At 49.3% G+C, this 17582-nt stretch overlaps 1 protein-coding gene and 1 pseudogene across 2 annotated transcripts in view; one reads left to right on the forward strand and one right to left on the reverse strand.

Moving 5' to 3' along the window:
• DYNLRB1 (dynein light chain roadblock-type 1) overlaps positions 1 to 16829 on the reverse strand; it is a 22867-nt gene extending 6038 nt beyond the window's left edge. The window contains exons 1-2 of one of the 2 annotated variants that reach the window (XM_066236555.1): positions 16754 to 16829; positions 5884 to 5959 (exon numbers count right to left, since the gene is read on the reverse strand). In XM_066236555.1, coding sequence (XP_066092652.1) covers positions 5884 to 5959; positions 16754 to 16756 — 79 coding nt within the window. In that variant the 5' untranslated portion in view covers positions 16757 to 16829. Of the gene's footprint in view, positions 1 to 5883; positions 5960 to 16326; positions 16534 to 16753 lie in introns of those variants that run through there. The other variant, XM_066236554.1, reaches the window with a different exon arrangement.
• Positions 4700 to 5874, forward strand: LOC136308813 (small ribosomal subunit protein eS12-like; annotated as a pseudogene).
• Positions 16830 to 17582: the final 753 nt, after the last annotated feature.

A 17582-nucleotide genomic window follows, 5' to 3' on the forward strand; every position in this document is an offset into this window, starting at 1 on the left:
GAGAAGCAAATGGGCGCTTCTCCTGTGTGCCCTGGCCGGGAATCAGAATCGAACCCGGGTCCTCCGCACGCTAGGCCGACGCTCTACCGCTGAGCCAACCGGCCAGGGCCCAAGCCCTTCCCTTTCTGTTTAGATGGTTTCCTTGCAATGAACTATCACACAATCTTCCTCACCGGACAGTGCCTCCTGTCATGAAGGTGAGGAATGGGGCTCAGCCCGAGCGACCTCAGGCCACAACTGGACCATCAGGTGCCTATGAATCACTGTGACATGTCGACAGAGGCTCCATCAATGAGGCCCAGGTGCCCATGGCTGACAGGCACTTGTGATGAATGTGGCACAGGTGGCTCCTCACACATAAGTGGCTGGATTTGGAGCCCAGGCCCTGCTAATCTGACCCACCTAAGGATCCACCAAAGGAGGTCACCTGCAGGCCTACTAATGAGGCAAGAAATGAGCCTAATCTTGTCTTATTTAGGGCACAGGAACACGAGAGTGAGCAGAAGAGGACCTAGTGGCAAGAAGCAGCTGAGTGAAAGAGGCTGTTCTAGCCCTGGCCGGTTGGCTCAGTGGTAGAGCGTCGGCCTGGCGTGCAGGAGTCCAGGGTTCAATTCCCGGCCAGGGCACACAGGAGAGGCGCCCATCTGCTTCTCCACCCCTCCCCCTCTCCTTCCCCTCCTGCAGCCGAGGCTCCACTGGAGCAAAGTTGGCCCGGGCGCTGAGGATGGCTCTATGGCCTCTGCCTCAGGTGCTGGAATGGCTCTGGTTGCAACAGAGCAACGCCCCAGATGGGCAGAGCATCGCCCTCTGGTGGGCATGCCGGGTGGATCCTGGTCGGGCACATGCGGGAGTCTGACTGCCTCCCCATTTCCCACTTCAGAAAAAAAAAAAAGAAAGAGGCTGTTCTGAGCCAACTGAAGTCATGAGAACAGGTTGTAGTGATCACCTGCCTTCAAGAGCCAAGATCAGGTCATTGGGGTGCGGTAGGGTCCTAGCTGGCAACAACGTGCCCACCAGGGCCTTGTTCAACAGTGAAACCTTCCTCAGGACGGTAGCACGAGCAGCTGGGGGATGACTGAGCAGGGGCTCAGAAATCTGATGGCCTCACCTTACAGCACTGCCCTGCCCCTTTATGGTTCTGTGGCCTTAGACAAGTGGTTTCACTTCTCTAAGTCTCCATTTCCTCACCTGAAACACATGTGCTTCAAAGTGCTGCTGTGAGGATTAAAACTGGTTTAAAAATTGTTAGCAAGAGGGTGGATAGAGCCCTGGCCGGTAAGCTCAGCGGTAGAGCGTCGGCCTGGCGTGCAGGAGTCTCGGGTTCGATTCCCGGCCAGGGCACACAGGAGAAGCGCCCATCTGCTTCTCCACCCCTCCCCCTCTCCTTCCTCTCTGTCTCTCTCTTCCCCTCTGCAGCCGAGGCTCCGATGGAGCAAAGATGGCCCGGGCGCTGAGGATGGCTCTGTGGCCTCTGCCTCAGGCGCTAGAATGGCTCTGGATGCAACAGAGCAACGCCCCAGGTGGGCAGAGCATTGCTCCTGGTGGGCATGCCGGGTGGATCCCGGTTGGGTGTAGGCGGGAGTCTGTCTGACTGCCTCCCCGTTTCCAGCTTTGGAAAAATGAAAAGGAAAAAAAAAAAAAAAAAAAAAAGAGGGTGGATGGAATAAATGGTGGTGGTTTGTCAACATCACCCACAGTACATCCCATCCCCCAGGTCACCTGAGGGCAGGCTCAAGGCCTGGAAACTCTAGGTGACCAGAGCTCCTAACCTCGTCTCTAGATGATACATGGGCCGCTTCTCCCCAGCCCCTCTGCCTGGAACTTCCCTCTTCTCCTGTTCTCTCCCAGCTCCACAGCCCCTCAGCTCTCCCTCTTCCGGTGCCCCAGCCTCTCCCCAGCCCCTCTGCCTGGAACTTCCTTCTTCTCCTGTTCTCTCCCAGCCCCACGGCTCCCTCAGCTCTCCCTCTTCCGGTGCCCCAGCCTCTCCCCAGCCCCTCTGCCTGGAACTTCCTTCTTCTCCTGTTCTCTCCCAGCCCCACGGCTCCCTCAGCTCTCCCTCTTCCAGTGCCCCAGCCTCTCCCCAGCCCCTCTGCCTGGAACTTCCCTCTTCTCCTGTTCTCTCCCAGCTCCATGGCTCCCTCAGCTCTCCCTCTTCCGGTGCCCCAGCCTCTCCCCAGCCCCTCTGCCTGGAACTTCCTTCTTCTCCTGTTCTCTCCCAGTTCCACGGCTCCCTCAGCTCTCCCTCTTCCGGTGCCCCAGCCTCTCCCCAGCCCCTCTGCCTGGAACTTCCCTCTTCTCCTGTTCTCTCCCAGCTCCACGACTCCCTCAGCTCTCCCTCTTCCGGTGGCCCCACCCGATACGGTCACCGCCCCACTCGACCATCCCAGCACCACGCAGCATTCCTCCAGGGCAGTGACTTGAGTTTGACATCACACCTTTATGGACGTGGTGATCATGTTTGTCCCCAGCCAGGACCTGGACGGATGTGTTCACAGTGCTGTCACAGAGACACTGCTTTAGGCATTCAGGGCTGCCAATAAATGAGAAGTCACAGGGCTAACTTTATTTATGTATTTTTTATTCATTTTAGAAGGGAGGGAGGAGCAGGAAGCATCAACTCCCATATGTGTCTTGACCCGGCAAGCCCAGGGTTTCTAACTGGCGACCTCAGTGCTCCAGGTCGACACTTTATCCACTGCGCCACCACAGGTCAGGCTATTTTCAGCACTTTAAACGTGAGTTTGATTACATTCCTCCTAAGTGAGAAGGTGTGCAAGGAAGACAAGAAGCTAACCACTTACTTGTTGAGTCACTTTAAAGACAAAAGAAAACATGACGGTGGTGGTGGGGCCGGGACTAAACCTGGGGAGAGTTTCAAATAAGGGTAAGAGATCGCAGGATGCCAGAGCTGGGGACCCCTCAAAGCCAGCCCAGTGACCAGGCTGCCGACCCAAGCCACACCTCCCCAGACATGGACCGTGCGGCCTGCGGAACTGGCTGCTCACGTGCAAGGCAGGCTTCCTAAGCTGAGGCGCAGAGCTGTCAGGCTGCAGCCGGGTCCTTCCACCAGCCCCAGCTCCATCAATCAACACTAAAAAAATTAACAAAATGTCACAGGTACTTATTAGCACAAACTGTGCCAGCATTGTCCTAGGAGCAGTGGCCATGAGACAAAGCCTGCCCTCACAGAGCTGACGCGCTCAAGCCTTCATTCTGCCCGTGTGGGCAGCAGGGCAGCAGAGGCCGCGGGGGCCGTGAGGCACAGACGGAACAGACTGCTCCTTACGTTCTTGCTAAGTCGGCTTAAACCCACACTTTTATTATGAAACATCGTTTGCTTCTGGCCAAGACAAAGATGTCAAAACACAGTGGCAGGTGGCTGGTAAGTGACTGGAACAAGGGTGTGTTATGAGTTCAGGGGCAAGAGCAATCCCTGTGGGCTGGGGTGGTCAGGGAGGTCATCCCGCAGGAAGAGGCAGCTGAGCTGAATCATCCTCAACTGGAAGCTTCCAAAGGGCTTAAAGGCCCCGTGAGCAGTGAGTTCTGGCCGCCCCCATCCACAGCTGTGTGACCTTGGGCAGGTCACCTCGCCTCTCTCAGCTTCTGGTTTCTCACCTGAAAAATGAGCAAACACTCTGCCTTGTGGGATCACTGTGTGAAAGGGGAGAGACTGAAGAGTCAGCTCTATGAACAGGACACAAAAATAAACACATGAGCCTGACCAGGCAGTGGCGCAGTGGATAGAGCGTCGGACTGGGATGCGGAGGACCCAGGTTCAAGACCCCGAGGTCGCCAGCTTGAGCGTGGGCTCATCTGGTTTGAGCAAAGCTCACCAGCTTGGACCCAAGGTCACTGGCTCGAGCAAGGGGTTACTCAGTCTGCTGAAGGCCTACGGTCAAGGCACATATGAGAAAGCAATCAATGAACAACTAAGGTGTCGCAACGAAAAACTAATGATTGATGCTTCTCATCTCTCCGTTCCTGTCTGTCTGTCCCTATCTATCCCTCTCACTGACTCTCTCTCTCTGTAAAAAAAAAAAAGAACAAAGGTCTGTGGATACTAGTGGAGGCCACGGGGTCCCCGCTGGAAGTCAGCTCCTGAGGCTGTTCCCTCTCATTTGGGGTCAGATGTCCAGAGCTAGGAGACAGTCTCTGAGTGGTATACAACCAGTCGCCTGGGTCCAGGACCAACCACTCCGCCTGGGGTGGTGGCGGTCCGAAGAGGAAGGGAAAGCCCAGGCCTGCCAGCCCATCCGCAGCAGACCCGGCTGCTTCCCACAGCGTTGGCACTGCTCCCCGGCCTGCGGCCTTGTTTGAATGCAATGATCTCATGGTCTAATTCGAGTCTGACAAAGCTCAGGAGCATCCTCTGCCTTGCTCTGGGCTGCCAGTGTCTGACGACGTGGGAAACAACACTCTGACTGAGGACATGCCACACCCACTGTGCCACCTCGGCGACTTCCACCTGCTCTGCTGAAGCAGCACTGTTGTGAAGTCTGCCTTTCTGAAACAAGGCCAGGAGGACCACACATGCACACAGGGCTCTCAAGGAACTCGCGTAACTCGGAGATGAAGAACACACCGAACTAGAGAACCGAAGGCACCCAGCCAGGTGATCCGGGCCACACACTGGTCCGCCACAGCGACACGGGACAAAGAGCACAGGGGCATTCAGACAGGCCTGGAACGAGATCTGGGCTCTGTGATGGCGGGCAAAGCAACTGAATTTCTAGACTCAGTTTTCTCCACTGCACAATGGAGAACAGGGCTGCTTTAGGGAGAAAATCAAACCGGATGTCAGCAAAGCACCTGTCCGCGGCCTGGCGCTGAACACCCTCCTCGCCACGTCTACACAGACTGGGAAAATTAGCATCTGCACTATACCAGTTGCCAAAATAACATTCCAGAAGAGATGGGAAAAGCTATAGGGACAAAGAAGTTGACCAGAATATTATTGAGCAAAAAGCAAAAACAACATAAACTGGGGCTGGTTAATAAACACTGCACTGCCAGTTAAAAAAATTTGCCTACGTAAACTACGAAGCAAAACAAACAACTGCACGAGCAAACATCTGCAGAAGAGTAACAGCTGTAACTGTGACCAAGAGAAAAGGCACCTGAACAAGGGCCGGAAAAGCAGGGCACACTGCAGAGTACGGTCAGGGCAATTGGGATGAGTGAACTTTTCCTCTTTTATGATTTAGGATTCTGCTCTTTCCCTGTCGCCACGGAGCTGCGCGGAGGCGGAGGCTCGGGTGCTTTCAAGATTCGACTCCACCCATAACCCACCGCCATGGCCAAGGAAGGCATTGCTGCCGCAGGTGGAATGGACGTTTAGACTGCTTTACAAGCGGTGATGAAAACACCCTCATCCACGATGGCCTAGCCCGCGGAGTTCGTGAAGCTGCCAAAGCCGTAGACAAGCGCCCAGCCCACCCCTGTGCGCGTGCATCCAACTGTGATGAGCCTATGCATGTCGAGTTGTGGAGGCCCTTTGTGCTGAACACCAGATCAACCTAATTAAGGCTGACGACAACAAGAAGCCAGGGGAATGGGTAGGCCCCTGTAAAAGGGACAGAGAGAGAAAACCCCGTGAAGTGGCTGGTTGCAGTTGTGTGGTGGTTAAGGACTATGGCAAAGAATCTCAGGCAAAGGATGTCATCGAGGAGTACTTCAAATGCAAGAAATGAACAAATACCCTTGGGTTTTGTTTCTCAAAAAAAAAAGATTTAGAATTCTAGTAACAGTGCTAGGACACTGGAGGTTTAAAAAAAGGGTGAAAATTCATGTGCATGAGGGGCTTAGTCAACGTTGTGTCATGCTGCGTGTGGGCTGCTTTCTGGGGCCAGCAAGCGGCTGGTCATGGTCGGAGTGACGACCTACCTTCCGTGTTCACCACGATGATGCCCTGCACTCCCTTCTGGCTCTGGAGTCGCTTCAGTGTCTCCTCCACCTCTGCCTGCCGGAGAAAACAAGACCAAGGTTAGGAAGGGCCAGGAAGGCTGGATTAACTCCCTCACACTCTTCTTTCTTCAGTGAGAGAGACAGAGAGAGGGACAGATAGGGACAGACAGGAAGGGAGAGAGACGAGGAGAATCAATTCTTCCCTGCGTCTCCATCTATGATCCCACGCTCAAGCTGGAAACCTTGGGGTTTCAAACCTGGGTCCTCTGCATTCACTGTGCCACTGCTTGGTCAGGCAACTGCCTCATATTTTTTTTTCCCCCTGAAGTGAGAAGTGGAGAGGCAGAGAGACAGACTCCCACATGTGCCCGACTGGGATCCACCTGGCATGCCCACCAGGAGGCGATTCTCTGTCCATCTGGGCTGCTTGCTGCTCTGTTGCAACCGGAGCCATTCTAGCGCCTGAGACCAAACCATGGGCTGTCCTCAGCGCCCACCAGGCCAACTTTGCTCCAATGGAGCCGTGGCTGCAGGATGGGAAGAGAGAGATAGAGAGAAAGGAGATGGGGAAGGGTAGAGAGGCAGATGGGCACTTCTCCTGTGTGCCCTGGCTGGGAATTGAACCAGGGACTTCCACACGCTGGGCCGATGCTCTACTGTTGAGCCAACCAGCCAGGGCTCATACTCTTGACGAATCACACATCTGTCTTCCAACAAACAAGTAACACCTGGACAAGTGGCACCTCCCTGAAGCTCTCCAGGCCACCACCAGCATCTAACGCATGTACTCACACCCCAGCACAGGGCAGGGCTCCTCCTGACCCTCTGCCCACCAGGCACTGTCATCCCTCCTGCTGCAGCTATTTGGGAGAATATAAACACCACCCCGGGAGTACAGACACACCCATGACTCATGTATCTGGAACACCTGGGGGACGGGATCTGATGATCTGAAAAAACCAAACAGTGGTGTCTAGCAGGAAGGAAACACACTGTCATTTGTGACCCAAACAGCACAACCGAAAACATCCCAGAGGAAGCAAAATGACCCGGTGAGGAAAGCCTCAGTGACTTGTAAACTAACATCGGAGATAACCTGACGCATGGCTCAGAGCCACAGGAAACGTGCCTGGGGTAGGGGCTCATTAATTCTGATTTTCCAGAAACTAGTCAGGGTAGGAGACTGGCACATGGAATTTGAAAACAGAGGGGACAATCAGATGTTTGGTTGCTCACCCTGCTGCCGCCTATGTTATCCTTTGTGTCTCTGGCCCTTCCCCCCACTTTCTTCTCTGCTAAAACCCAACAAATTCTTCTAGAGCACCTAAAACATCACCTCCTCCAAAACGCCTTTACTGACCCCCAACTCCGTGGTGCCTGCCACTTGTGATTCTGCAAACTCTTGACTGTACCTCTCTGGGGATGTATTAGGTACTATATTACTTAAGAGACCCTAGAATGTTACAGAATAGGGACTCAACAAACAACTGCTCAACTGAAGTAGACAGAAGTCTTCCTGTGGGTGGGAAACTGGCCTTGAAGTGTGCTTGTTCCCTGGAGGCTCCTTCCAGATGGGTCCAAAATCCAGCCAGAAGCTCCTCAAAGGCTGGCAGTGGGACTATGTTGGAAATAGAGGCTCCATTCTCCAAAGGAGAGTGGTTCCCCACCCTCAGAAGCTAATGAGTTGGCCTATAGGAGGAGGAGCTTCTAAACAGATGATGGAGACAGCACAATGAATTACTGTCTCTCTAGTAGGCACAAGGGTGACAATCCAGTCACCACCACCCACTCTCCTATGATGTAAGAATATTCTCAAATGCTGGAGAGAAGGGCAAACAAGTTCCTCCTACAGAATGGCAAAGAGCCTGTATAAAAGGACCAGGCTACATGCGAGTATAAAACCGTGGGCCACGTAGCTATGACCTAGTTCATTCAACAGACTGTCACTGAGCAGCTGTGCGCTATTCTGGAGGGGAGGGGCAAAGTTCGGCAGTGGATACCACACAGTGCTGTCTGATCCGGTGACCCTCCCAGAAATTCACCCTACGGAAATAGTCTAGAACTAGAAGAACACAGCAGGACGTTTGCTGCAGCGACATCCGCACTAGCAAAATGCCCAGTCACTAGAGTGAAGGCCAAGAAAATCATGGAATGTCCATTTGCAGGAATATAATACACACATTAACAATGGTGGCCAGGAAAAGCTACAGAAGGTTTATGATACAACTGTAAGGTAAAACAGCTAAATGCAAAAATAAAGTGCTTGGTGACTGCAACCACATGGAAACAAGAAGCCTAGAGAGCTATGAAACAAGTAAAAGCCATACCGAAAGCAGGGAATTATAGATAAGGTTTTTCTTTTTTTTCAAAACAGCCTCTTTTTATTCTACTATATTATTTCTATTTAAAGACATTTTCCTGGCCTGACTTGTGGTGGCGCAGTGGATAAAGCGTTGACCTGGAAATGCTGAGGTCGCTGGATCAAAACCCTGGGCTTGCCTGGTCGAGGCACATATGGGAGATGATGCTTCCAGCTTCTCCCCCCTTCTCTCTCTCTGTCTCTCCTCTCTCTCTCTCTCTCTCTGTCTCTCCTTCTCCTCTCTAAAATGAATAAATAAATAATAAAGACATTTTCCTCTTTATTAAAAACAAAACAACAAAAACATTTTTAAGACCTCTCAGTGTATCCAAGAGAGAGATCACTGATATGGAGACCACAGGGCTCTGACATGCTCAATAATATGTTAAGAATATAAATACAGCCTGACCAGGCAGTGGCACAGTGGATAGAGCAGGGGTCGGGAACCTATGGCTTGCAAGCCAGAAGTGGCTCTTTTGATGACTGCATCTGGCTCGCAGACAAATCTTTAATAAATAAAATAATGTTAAAAATATAAAACATTCTCATGTATTACAATCCATTTATTTCCTACCGCTCATGTTCATGGTTACCAGTGGCTGGAGCCAATCACAGCTGTCCTCTGGGACAACACCAAATTTTTATTGGATAATGTGTCACATACACGGGTCATTGTATGGCTCTCCTGGAATTATATTTTAAAATATGTGGCGTTCATGGCTCTCTCAGCCAAAAAGGTTCCCGACCACTGGGATAGAATGTCTGCCTGGGACGCAGAGGACCCAGGTTCGAAACCCCGAGGTCACTGGCTTGAGCGCAAGCTCATATGGCTTGAATGCAAGCTCACAGACATGACCTCATGGTCTCTGGCTTGAGTTCAAAGGTCGCTGGCTTGAGCAAGGGGTCACTCCCCCTACTGTAGCCCCCTGGTCAAGGCACATATTAGAAAGCAATCAATGGCCTGGCCTGTGGTGGCGCAGTGGATAAGGTGTCGACCTGGAACACTGAGGTTGCCGGTTCGAGACCCTGGGCTTGCCTGGTCAGGGCACATGTGGGAGTTGGTGCTTCCTGCTCCTTCCCCCTTCTGTCTCTCTCTCTCTCCTCTCTAAAATGAATAAATAAAACTTAAAAAAAAAAAAAAGAAAGCAATCAATGAACATTTAAGGCACCACAACAAAGAATTGATGCTTCTTATCTCTCTCACTTCCTGTCCCTCTATCTCTTGCTTAAGAAAAAAAAAAAGGATAAGACTATGTAAGAATAAGCTGGATAACAACTCAGGACGGTTCAATCAATCTGCAATCAACCCGGGAAGGGGAAGAAAGCTAAAACTAAAAATATCAGAACAGAGATCCAAAATATCTGCTGGAGGATGGAAAGTGGAGCTAAAATGAAAAGGACATTTCATAAAACTGTTCTTTTTAAAATTTTATTTATTGATTTCAGCAAGAGAGGAAAGAGGAGAGAGAGAAACTGGAACACTGAGCTGTCCCTGTATGTGCCCTGACCGGGGAATCGAACCAGCAACCTCTGTGCTTTGGGACGATGCTCTAACCCAGTGGGCCCCAACCCCTGGTCCACGAACCGGTACCGGTCCGCAGAGAAAGAAAAAGTAACTTACATTATTTCTGTTTTATTTATATTTAAGTCTGAACGATATTTATTTATTATTTTTTAAAATTTATTTTATTTTATTTTTGTACAGAGACAGAGAGAGTCAGAGTGAGGGATAGACAGGGAGAGATAGACAGGAACGGAGATATGAGAAGCATCAATCATTAGTTTTTCGTTGCGCATTGCAACACCTTAGTTGTTCATTGATTGCTTTCTTATATGTGCCTTGACTGTGGGCCTTCAGCAGACCGAATAACCCCTTGCTCAAGCCAGCAACCTTGGGTCTAAGCTGGCGAGCTTTTTGCTCAAGCCAGATGAGCCCGCGCTCAAACTGGCAACCTCGGGGTCTCAAACCTGGGTCTTCCACATCCCAGTCTGACGCTCTATCCACTGCGCCACTGCCTGGTCAGGCTCAATGTTTTATTTTTAAAAAATGACCAGATTCCCTCTGTTACATCCGTCTAAGACTCACTCTTGATGCTTGTCTCGGTCATGTGATACATCTAACCGTCCCACCCTAAAGGCCAGTCGGTGAAAATATTTTCTGACATTAAACCGGTCCGTGGCCCAAAAAGGTTGGGGACCACTGCTCTAACCAACAGAGCTATCTGGCCAGGGCTGTGCCAGACAGTAGTGTCTTAGGCCTGAGGATGCTGTAGTGAACAAAATATAACAAACATCTCTGCCCTTATAAATCTGACATTCGAGGCTGGGAGCCAGACATTATACAAACAAAACAAATATACATATATTTATATAAATGTCAGATAGACTAAATAGGAAAGCGGGATGTGGAATGTAGGGGCTGACGGCAATTTACAATAAAATGGTCACAGAAGTCCTCACTAAGGTGATAACTGAGTAGAGATTTAAAGGGTATGATGGGGCTCTGGCGGGTGGCGCAGTGTATGGAACGTTGGCCCAGCAGATGAATGTCTTGAGTTTGATCCCCAGTCAGGGCACACAGAAGTGACCATCTGCTTCTCCCTTCCTCCTCTTCCTCTTTCCCTCCTGCAGCCAGTGGCTCAACTGGTGTGAGTGTGGCCCCTCAGTTGGTCCCAGTGCATCAACCTCAGGCACTAAAAATAGCTCGGTACTTGAGCATTGGCCTTAAATGGGGCTACCAGGTAGATCCTGGTTGGTGTGCATGCAGGAATCAGTCTATCTGCCCTCCTTTCACCAAACAAACAAACAAACAAACATGATATGATGGAGCCAACCATGCAGAGATTTCTAGAAGGAGTATTCCAGGCAGCCCAAAACACAAGTATGAGAGCCCTGGGGTGGGAAGTGGCACATTCCAGGAAAAGCAGAGGAGCCAGTGTGGCAGTGAGTGCCAGGTGCCAAATGACAGAGGCCACCAGCTCAGATTAGATTTCGGAAAGCCTGGCAGACTCTACAGTAATGACTTTGGCTTTTTTTTTTTGACAGAGTCAGAGAGAGGGATAGACAGGAAGGGAGAGAGATGAGAAACATCAATTCTTCGTTGCGGCTCCCTAGTTGTTCATTGCTTACTTTCTCATATGTGTCTTGACCACGGGCCTTCAGCAGACCTAGTGACCCCTTGCTCAAGCCAGCGACCTTAGGTCCAAGCTGGTGAGCTTTGCTTAAACCAGATGAGCCTGCGCTCAAGCTGGCGACCTCGGGGTCTCGAACCTGGGTCCTCCACATCCTAGTCCAACGCTCTATCCACTGCACCACCTCCTGGTCAGGATAACTTTGGCTTTTAATGAGGATATAGGGGTACCACTAGCAGTTTTTGAGGTGAAGAGGGATAAGGCCTGAGGTTTCAAAGGCATGGCTCTGGCTGCAGTATGGAGAATGGACTGCAGGGGGCAAGCACAGCCTGCGTGAGCCAGATGCCTTAGGCATCTGCTGCTCTCTCTGAATCAGGAAGCAATCTTCTCCCTCACTGGCTATTTGATATCACTAACTCCAGACTCTTTGGACTCACGAGTCATTTCTATGGTAGGCCTTCTCTGACACCTACCTCTCTTCTGGGTATCCATGGCCCCCTACCTTCAGAGCACTTATCACAATGGGATGGAAATGTCTGTTTCACATCTGTCTCCTCCTTCAGCCCCAAAGCATACTGGGAGCAGGGACCTACACTTGACAGCTGCAGTACCTGGCACAGGAGAGGTTCAACAAATACTTACAGAACAAATAAAAACATTTCTGCAACCATGTTTCACAAAAATCAATCTTCTGAACTATAGGATCGGGACACGGCCTTACAGTACACAGTGTAAACAGAGGTTTTAGGTGACCCTAGAGTTTAATGAGAACCAGCCACTTAGATCTGGCTGCTTAAAGGAAACACACACTTACCAAGAAAGAAAACACATATATACAAGTATATGATGGCCTATTCAGTATCTGCGACAGGTCAGACACTGGGATAAATGTTTTCAGACACATCTGTCCTCTGACTCTTCCATGGTTAGTATTATCTCCATTTTACAATGAAGGAAATGAGATTCAGAAAGAAGAGCTTTGCCCAAGGACACAGAGGTCAAGAGAAGAGCTGAATATACCTTTCACCAGAACAGATGAGGTCCCTGCCCTAAGGGAGCTCACATTCTGATAGAAGAAAACTTTAAGAAACAAGTGGCCACGATTCTTGCAGGTGACAGGGCAGGGGAGCAGGGGAATGCGACTCTGGCTAGTGCAGTCAGGAACACCTGATATGTAATCATTAAGCAGGAACTAAATGATGAGAAAGAAAAGCAGTCAGGCAACAGAATGAAGGCAAAGGCAGTGAAGTGGGAACACATTTGACCTAGTCAAGGAATAGAGATGACCAGTACTGCCCAAGTTTTTTTTAACTCTTTGTTAATCTGATAGGCAAAACCCAAATAATAAAAGGCAAACTTCCTTTAATGTTTAAGTCATCAGTGAAGTTAAAATGGAATTTACTGACTGCATTTTTCTTGAGTCTTTTGATTTTTCTACAAATCTATTGATTTTAAAAAACTCTTGTATATTAGAAAGAATAGACTTTTGTTTGTCATATAAATTACACTTCTCCCACTTTTTTCATTTAAACTTAAAATTTCTTTTTCAGTAATCACAAGTTAAAATTTTTCACCCTGGCTGGCCAGATAGCTTGGTTGGTTAGAACATCATCACGCTGAAGCGCAGAGGTTGCTGGTTCAATCCCTGGTCAGGGCACATACAGGAACAGATCAATGTTTCTATCTCTCTCTCTCTCTCTCCTTTCCTCTCTCTAAAATCAATAAAATAAACATAAAAAAAACTTTTCCCCTGTAAGACTACAGAATAGCTTCTCCAACCTGACCCCAACCAGTAGGATGGGGCTAGGCCCTGGGTCAGCAGGGGCCATGAAATCTAGCGAGGTCTTTATGAGGCACAGGGCACCAGCTATCTCTCTGGGCTCAGGAGAAACAGCTGAAAACAAACTTTAAGTTCAGCCTGACCTGTGGTGGCACAGTGGATGGGGCAGTCCAAGCCCTGGGCTTGTTCGGTCAAGGCACACATGAGAAGCAACTATGAGTTTAATGCTTTCCGCTCCTCCTCCCACCCCCGCCTTTTTCTCCCTCCTTTCTCTAAAATCAATTAATAAAATCTTAAAAAAAAAAGGGGGAGACTATAAGTTTACCCCTACAGAAGCCAAGAAAGCAAGCAAATGTTGCTTTAAAAGCCACTAGCTGCAACAGGGACAGTTCTAGTCAGGCATTCAAGTCCTGCCAACTCTGCCTCAAACTCCAAGTCTGTTATCCCTGCAGTGCTAGCCAGCTGGTCCCAGAAATGTCTGAGTAGCTATGCTGCCCCCAGGGTCAGCCACACAGAGAGACCAGCAGGCATCCTCAGCATTCTGGGTCTGCAGTACCATCTACATGGGTGTCTGCACCGGGGAAGGCAGCGCTCAGGGTTTCTCAGTTCCCGGGTGTGCGTTGCTGACAAATGAAAAAATAAGTAGCAGTAAAACTCTAGAATTCAGCCTAGGACAAAGCCACCTGAAGCAAATGATTCACAAGGGAACTGTGACGAATTTGACGACTAACCATAGAAACAGGAATATTTATAAAACAAAAACAAATCAAAAGGATAGAAAAATATCTGCATCAAATGTCACAGACAAAAGAGTGATTCTAAAACACTATACAAAATGATTAAGAAAAACAGCGAGTCTCCAGAAGTGGGCAAAAAGGATACCAGTAAAAAAATAGACCTAAGAGAAATTACAAACACAGAAAAACATTCATTGTTCCCGGTAAATAAAATGGAAAAGTGTAGCAATGCTAAGGTAACTTTTATCAGTGTTGGCAACGTTATGGCCAAATGGTACAAAGGCAAGATGACCTTTTGGGAAAGCTACAGGAAAACACTACTGCCAAGAACTATCCAGTATTGGTCCTTTTGCCTCAGAAATTATTTTCCTGAGATTTTTGCCTAACAAAGTTTTTTAGAAAAAGAACAATAAAACAACTCCACATTCAGAAGCATTCATCACGGCTTTCTCTCCACAAATGAAGAACTAGAAGCAACAGAAATGTACACCAGGAGAACAGCGTGGCAAGCTGTGGTAAGCTACCTTCCTGAGGGCCACACACAAAATAATTCCTCTCAAAGATGGTGCAGCAACGAGGTCAGAGCAAAAGAAAATCTAGTGGATACATCTTGAAAAATATGCGTGTGTGAACAGAGGAGGGAGAACACACAGATGAAAACAGTTGTGCCGTACAGTAAAACTGGATGAGAATTATGATCACGTTCTAAAGGGCCACTTGACAGTCTCTACTAAAATGTGGAGACCATGCGTACCAGAGGTGCCTGTGGGGGAAACAGCTGTGTCAGGCTTGCTCGCTGGTGGACCGGCTGCAAGCACTTGGCCTGATTGGTGCATGGGTGCATGTGGTCCACGTGAGGCTGCGGGTGGGTGCGTGTGGTCTACGTAAGGCTGTGGGGTGGGCGCTTTCCCTCTGCGGCGATTCTCCCAGATCGCTCTCCCACCACCATGGGATGCGTTTTTCCCTGCTCCCTTGCCCTTCACTGCGAAAGGCAGATTTTCCTTTGTTTATTGGCTCTTTTCCTTTTGTTGATTACTCGCTCGCCTGTCTTTGCAAGCCTCCAATAAACGGGTATGGCCCCATGCTTTCAGGCTCCCCAGTTCCTCTGGGGTCTGCCTGAATTCAGTGAGAACTTGCCTGGCCTCAACCACCAGCATTATAATACCACTTCTAGGAATCTACCCTACATAAACACTACATAATCACTACATGCATGTAAAAAAAAAAAAAAAAAAGGACAGTTACTACAGCATGGTCTAAAGTGAAAAACTGTAAACCACTACATGTATAGTCTACTGCGACAGAATACTAGTCCTTAAGAATGAGATGGATCTGTATATGACAAGGGAAAATGTGTGAACACAGTAAGCTGCAGAATGTCTAGACTTAGCCTAAAGTAAACTTAACATGTAAAAACATACACATTCCAGTTTCATGTAATAACCTACATACAGTATACGTGTGCTTATGCACTAAACCAATCTGGAAAGAACCCAACTGCCAACAGTTACTACCACAGCGGACTGAGATGGGATTACATGCCCTTTTTACATTATTTACTTTGGGACTGCTTGAGTTTTCTACTTTACTTTTACGAGTATAAACACAAAACAATATGGTACAGATTGCAGTAAGTTACCATTTGTGCACGAAAAAGAGGGAGTATGTCCATGCTTGCGCAAGGTATACAAGAAACTATCCATGTTTCAGGATACTGAGGCTTGGGGGTCAGGGTTGGGCGGGAGATTTTTCACTTAGATCCTTTCAGAATATTTTTTACTGTATGCAAGTATCTGTTAAAAGTTACTTTAATTTTACATTTTAAAAAAGTGATGGGAGAGACGAAGTTACTTATGTTTGAAGCATTATCGCTTATTTTTTTCGTGATGTGAAGACATTCTTTGTGGTGTGAGAACGAAAAAAGCAGAGTCCACACTGTGCATTCAACAGGGGCTAGACCACAGACAGCAAAGATTGAAGACACCACTAGAATGTGCCTAATTGTGTAAGTGGTTGTCCCTAGGTCATGGCACTGTTTCTTTTTCCTTTTCAATTTTTCTTGTAGGCTTTCAGTTTTTAGGTAAGATTTTTGAAAAGTAACCTAACATTTAAAAAGTCTTCAAGTTTTTTTTTTTTAATTTTACAAATCGGGAGAATTAAAAACACGAACAAACAAACCTGTAAGGGCGCAAGGAGCACACAGTCCCAGCCAACCAGGCAGAAACCCCTGAGGGTGGACCCGCCCGCTACGGATCCCGCACGAAGTCCCAGCGGCAGAAAAGAACCACACGGACAGAAAGGCAGGAATCAAGTTTCTAGGCTTCAAGTCCACCTCCGCCATTTCCCGGGACAACGTACTAGGTAGGCTTCCCCAGGCTTTCCATTTCAAGGGTGTCAGACGGGGACAGAACATACCGACGTCCCAGAGACGCTGTGCGGAGGAAAGCCACACTGCGCACAACGCATATTAGTGCCGGACACAAACCAGGTTCCAGGAAACGTTACTGTTACTGTTCTTGTCGCGCCACCAGGCCCAGGACGCCAGGATGCATAGGCCTGTAGCCGGCCTCCCCATCTCCATCGGACTCGAGCCAAGGCCGAGCCCCTGCTTCCGGTCAAGGGGCAGCGGGATGCCCGGGCCCCGCCTAAGTCCCCTCCGCCCAGGTCTGGAGGACCGCGCCGCTCGCGTTCCGCCCTCCAGTCAGCTCGGGCCCAAGCGCGCGGGTTCCCAGCCTGGCGCTCTAAGACGCCCCGGGAAAATAAAAGACCAGGCGCGAGGTGTGGGGCGGCCTTGCCTGGCCACCTTCCAGCCGCCGGCCGCCAGCTCGAAGAGGACACTCACCATCTCGGACCGCTCCAGTAGCTCCGCGTCCGCAGCCCAACCCTGTCCCGGTGTGTTTCCGCGCCTGCGCAGAACACCGTTTCAAAAACGGACAGCTTCAGTAGCCAATCAGGAGCCAGAGTGAGGCGAACGGTAGATGGACCTTAAGGCCCCCAGAGCTCATGGGAAATTTGCCCTGCGCCATCGAAAAGTGAAAAGCTAGGAGCACTTTGGTTACGGCAATACCCAACTCCCGCTGTACCCAAAAGATGCTGGTTCGCGGTGTCGGAAGAGGCTTTTAACTCTCAACCGAGGTCTACGCTGGTGTAGGGCTAGCCTGGGAGTCTGCGGTCTCAGGGTTCTGAGCTCAACCCCACCCTTACGTTACCTTGAAGAAGCCACTGCACATCTCTATGCTCCCTCCTTTTACCTTTAAAAGGGGTACCCTTCTTTCCAAAGCCCTGTGGTCCCTTTCCCGCTCTTTAGCCTTCTACTCCCGCAGACCACAAACACTTCTGGGGTTTCTAGCAGGGAATAACTATAAACTAGTGAGACTCGTGCCTTGTTACTGGCCTGAACACTTAACACGTCTATCTCCAGAAGCCTCAGCATCCCTTTACAAATGCTGTTTCTTTGAGGCACTGGAACTTGCTGAATTCAATCAACACAGATGATCTAACTCTAATTTTTCTTCTTTTTTAGGTATTTTATTTATTGATTTTTAGGGAGAGATAAAAAGGAGGGGGAGAAGGGAATAGGAAGCATCAACTCATAGTAGTTTCTTCTCATATGTGCCTTGTATACTCTGGTTTCTCTTCAGATCGCATAAATCTTTCGCCTTTTACCATAT

Source organism: Saccopteryx bilineata, chromosome 6, assembly GCF_036850765.1.
Source record: "Saccopteryx bilineata isolate mSacBil1 chromosome 6, mSacBil1_pri_phased_curated, whole genome shotgun sequence".
Lineage (NCBI taxonomy): Eukaryota > Metazoa > Chordata > Mammalia > Chiroptera > Emballonuridae > Saccopteryx > Saccopteryx bilineata.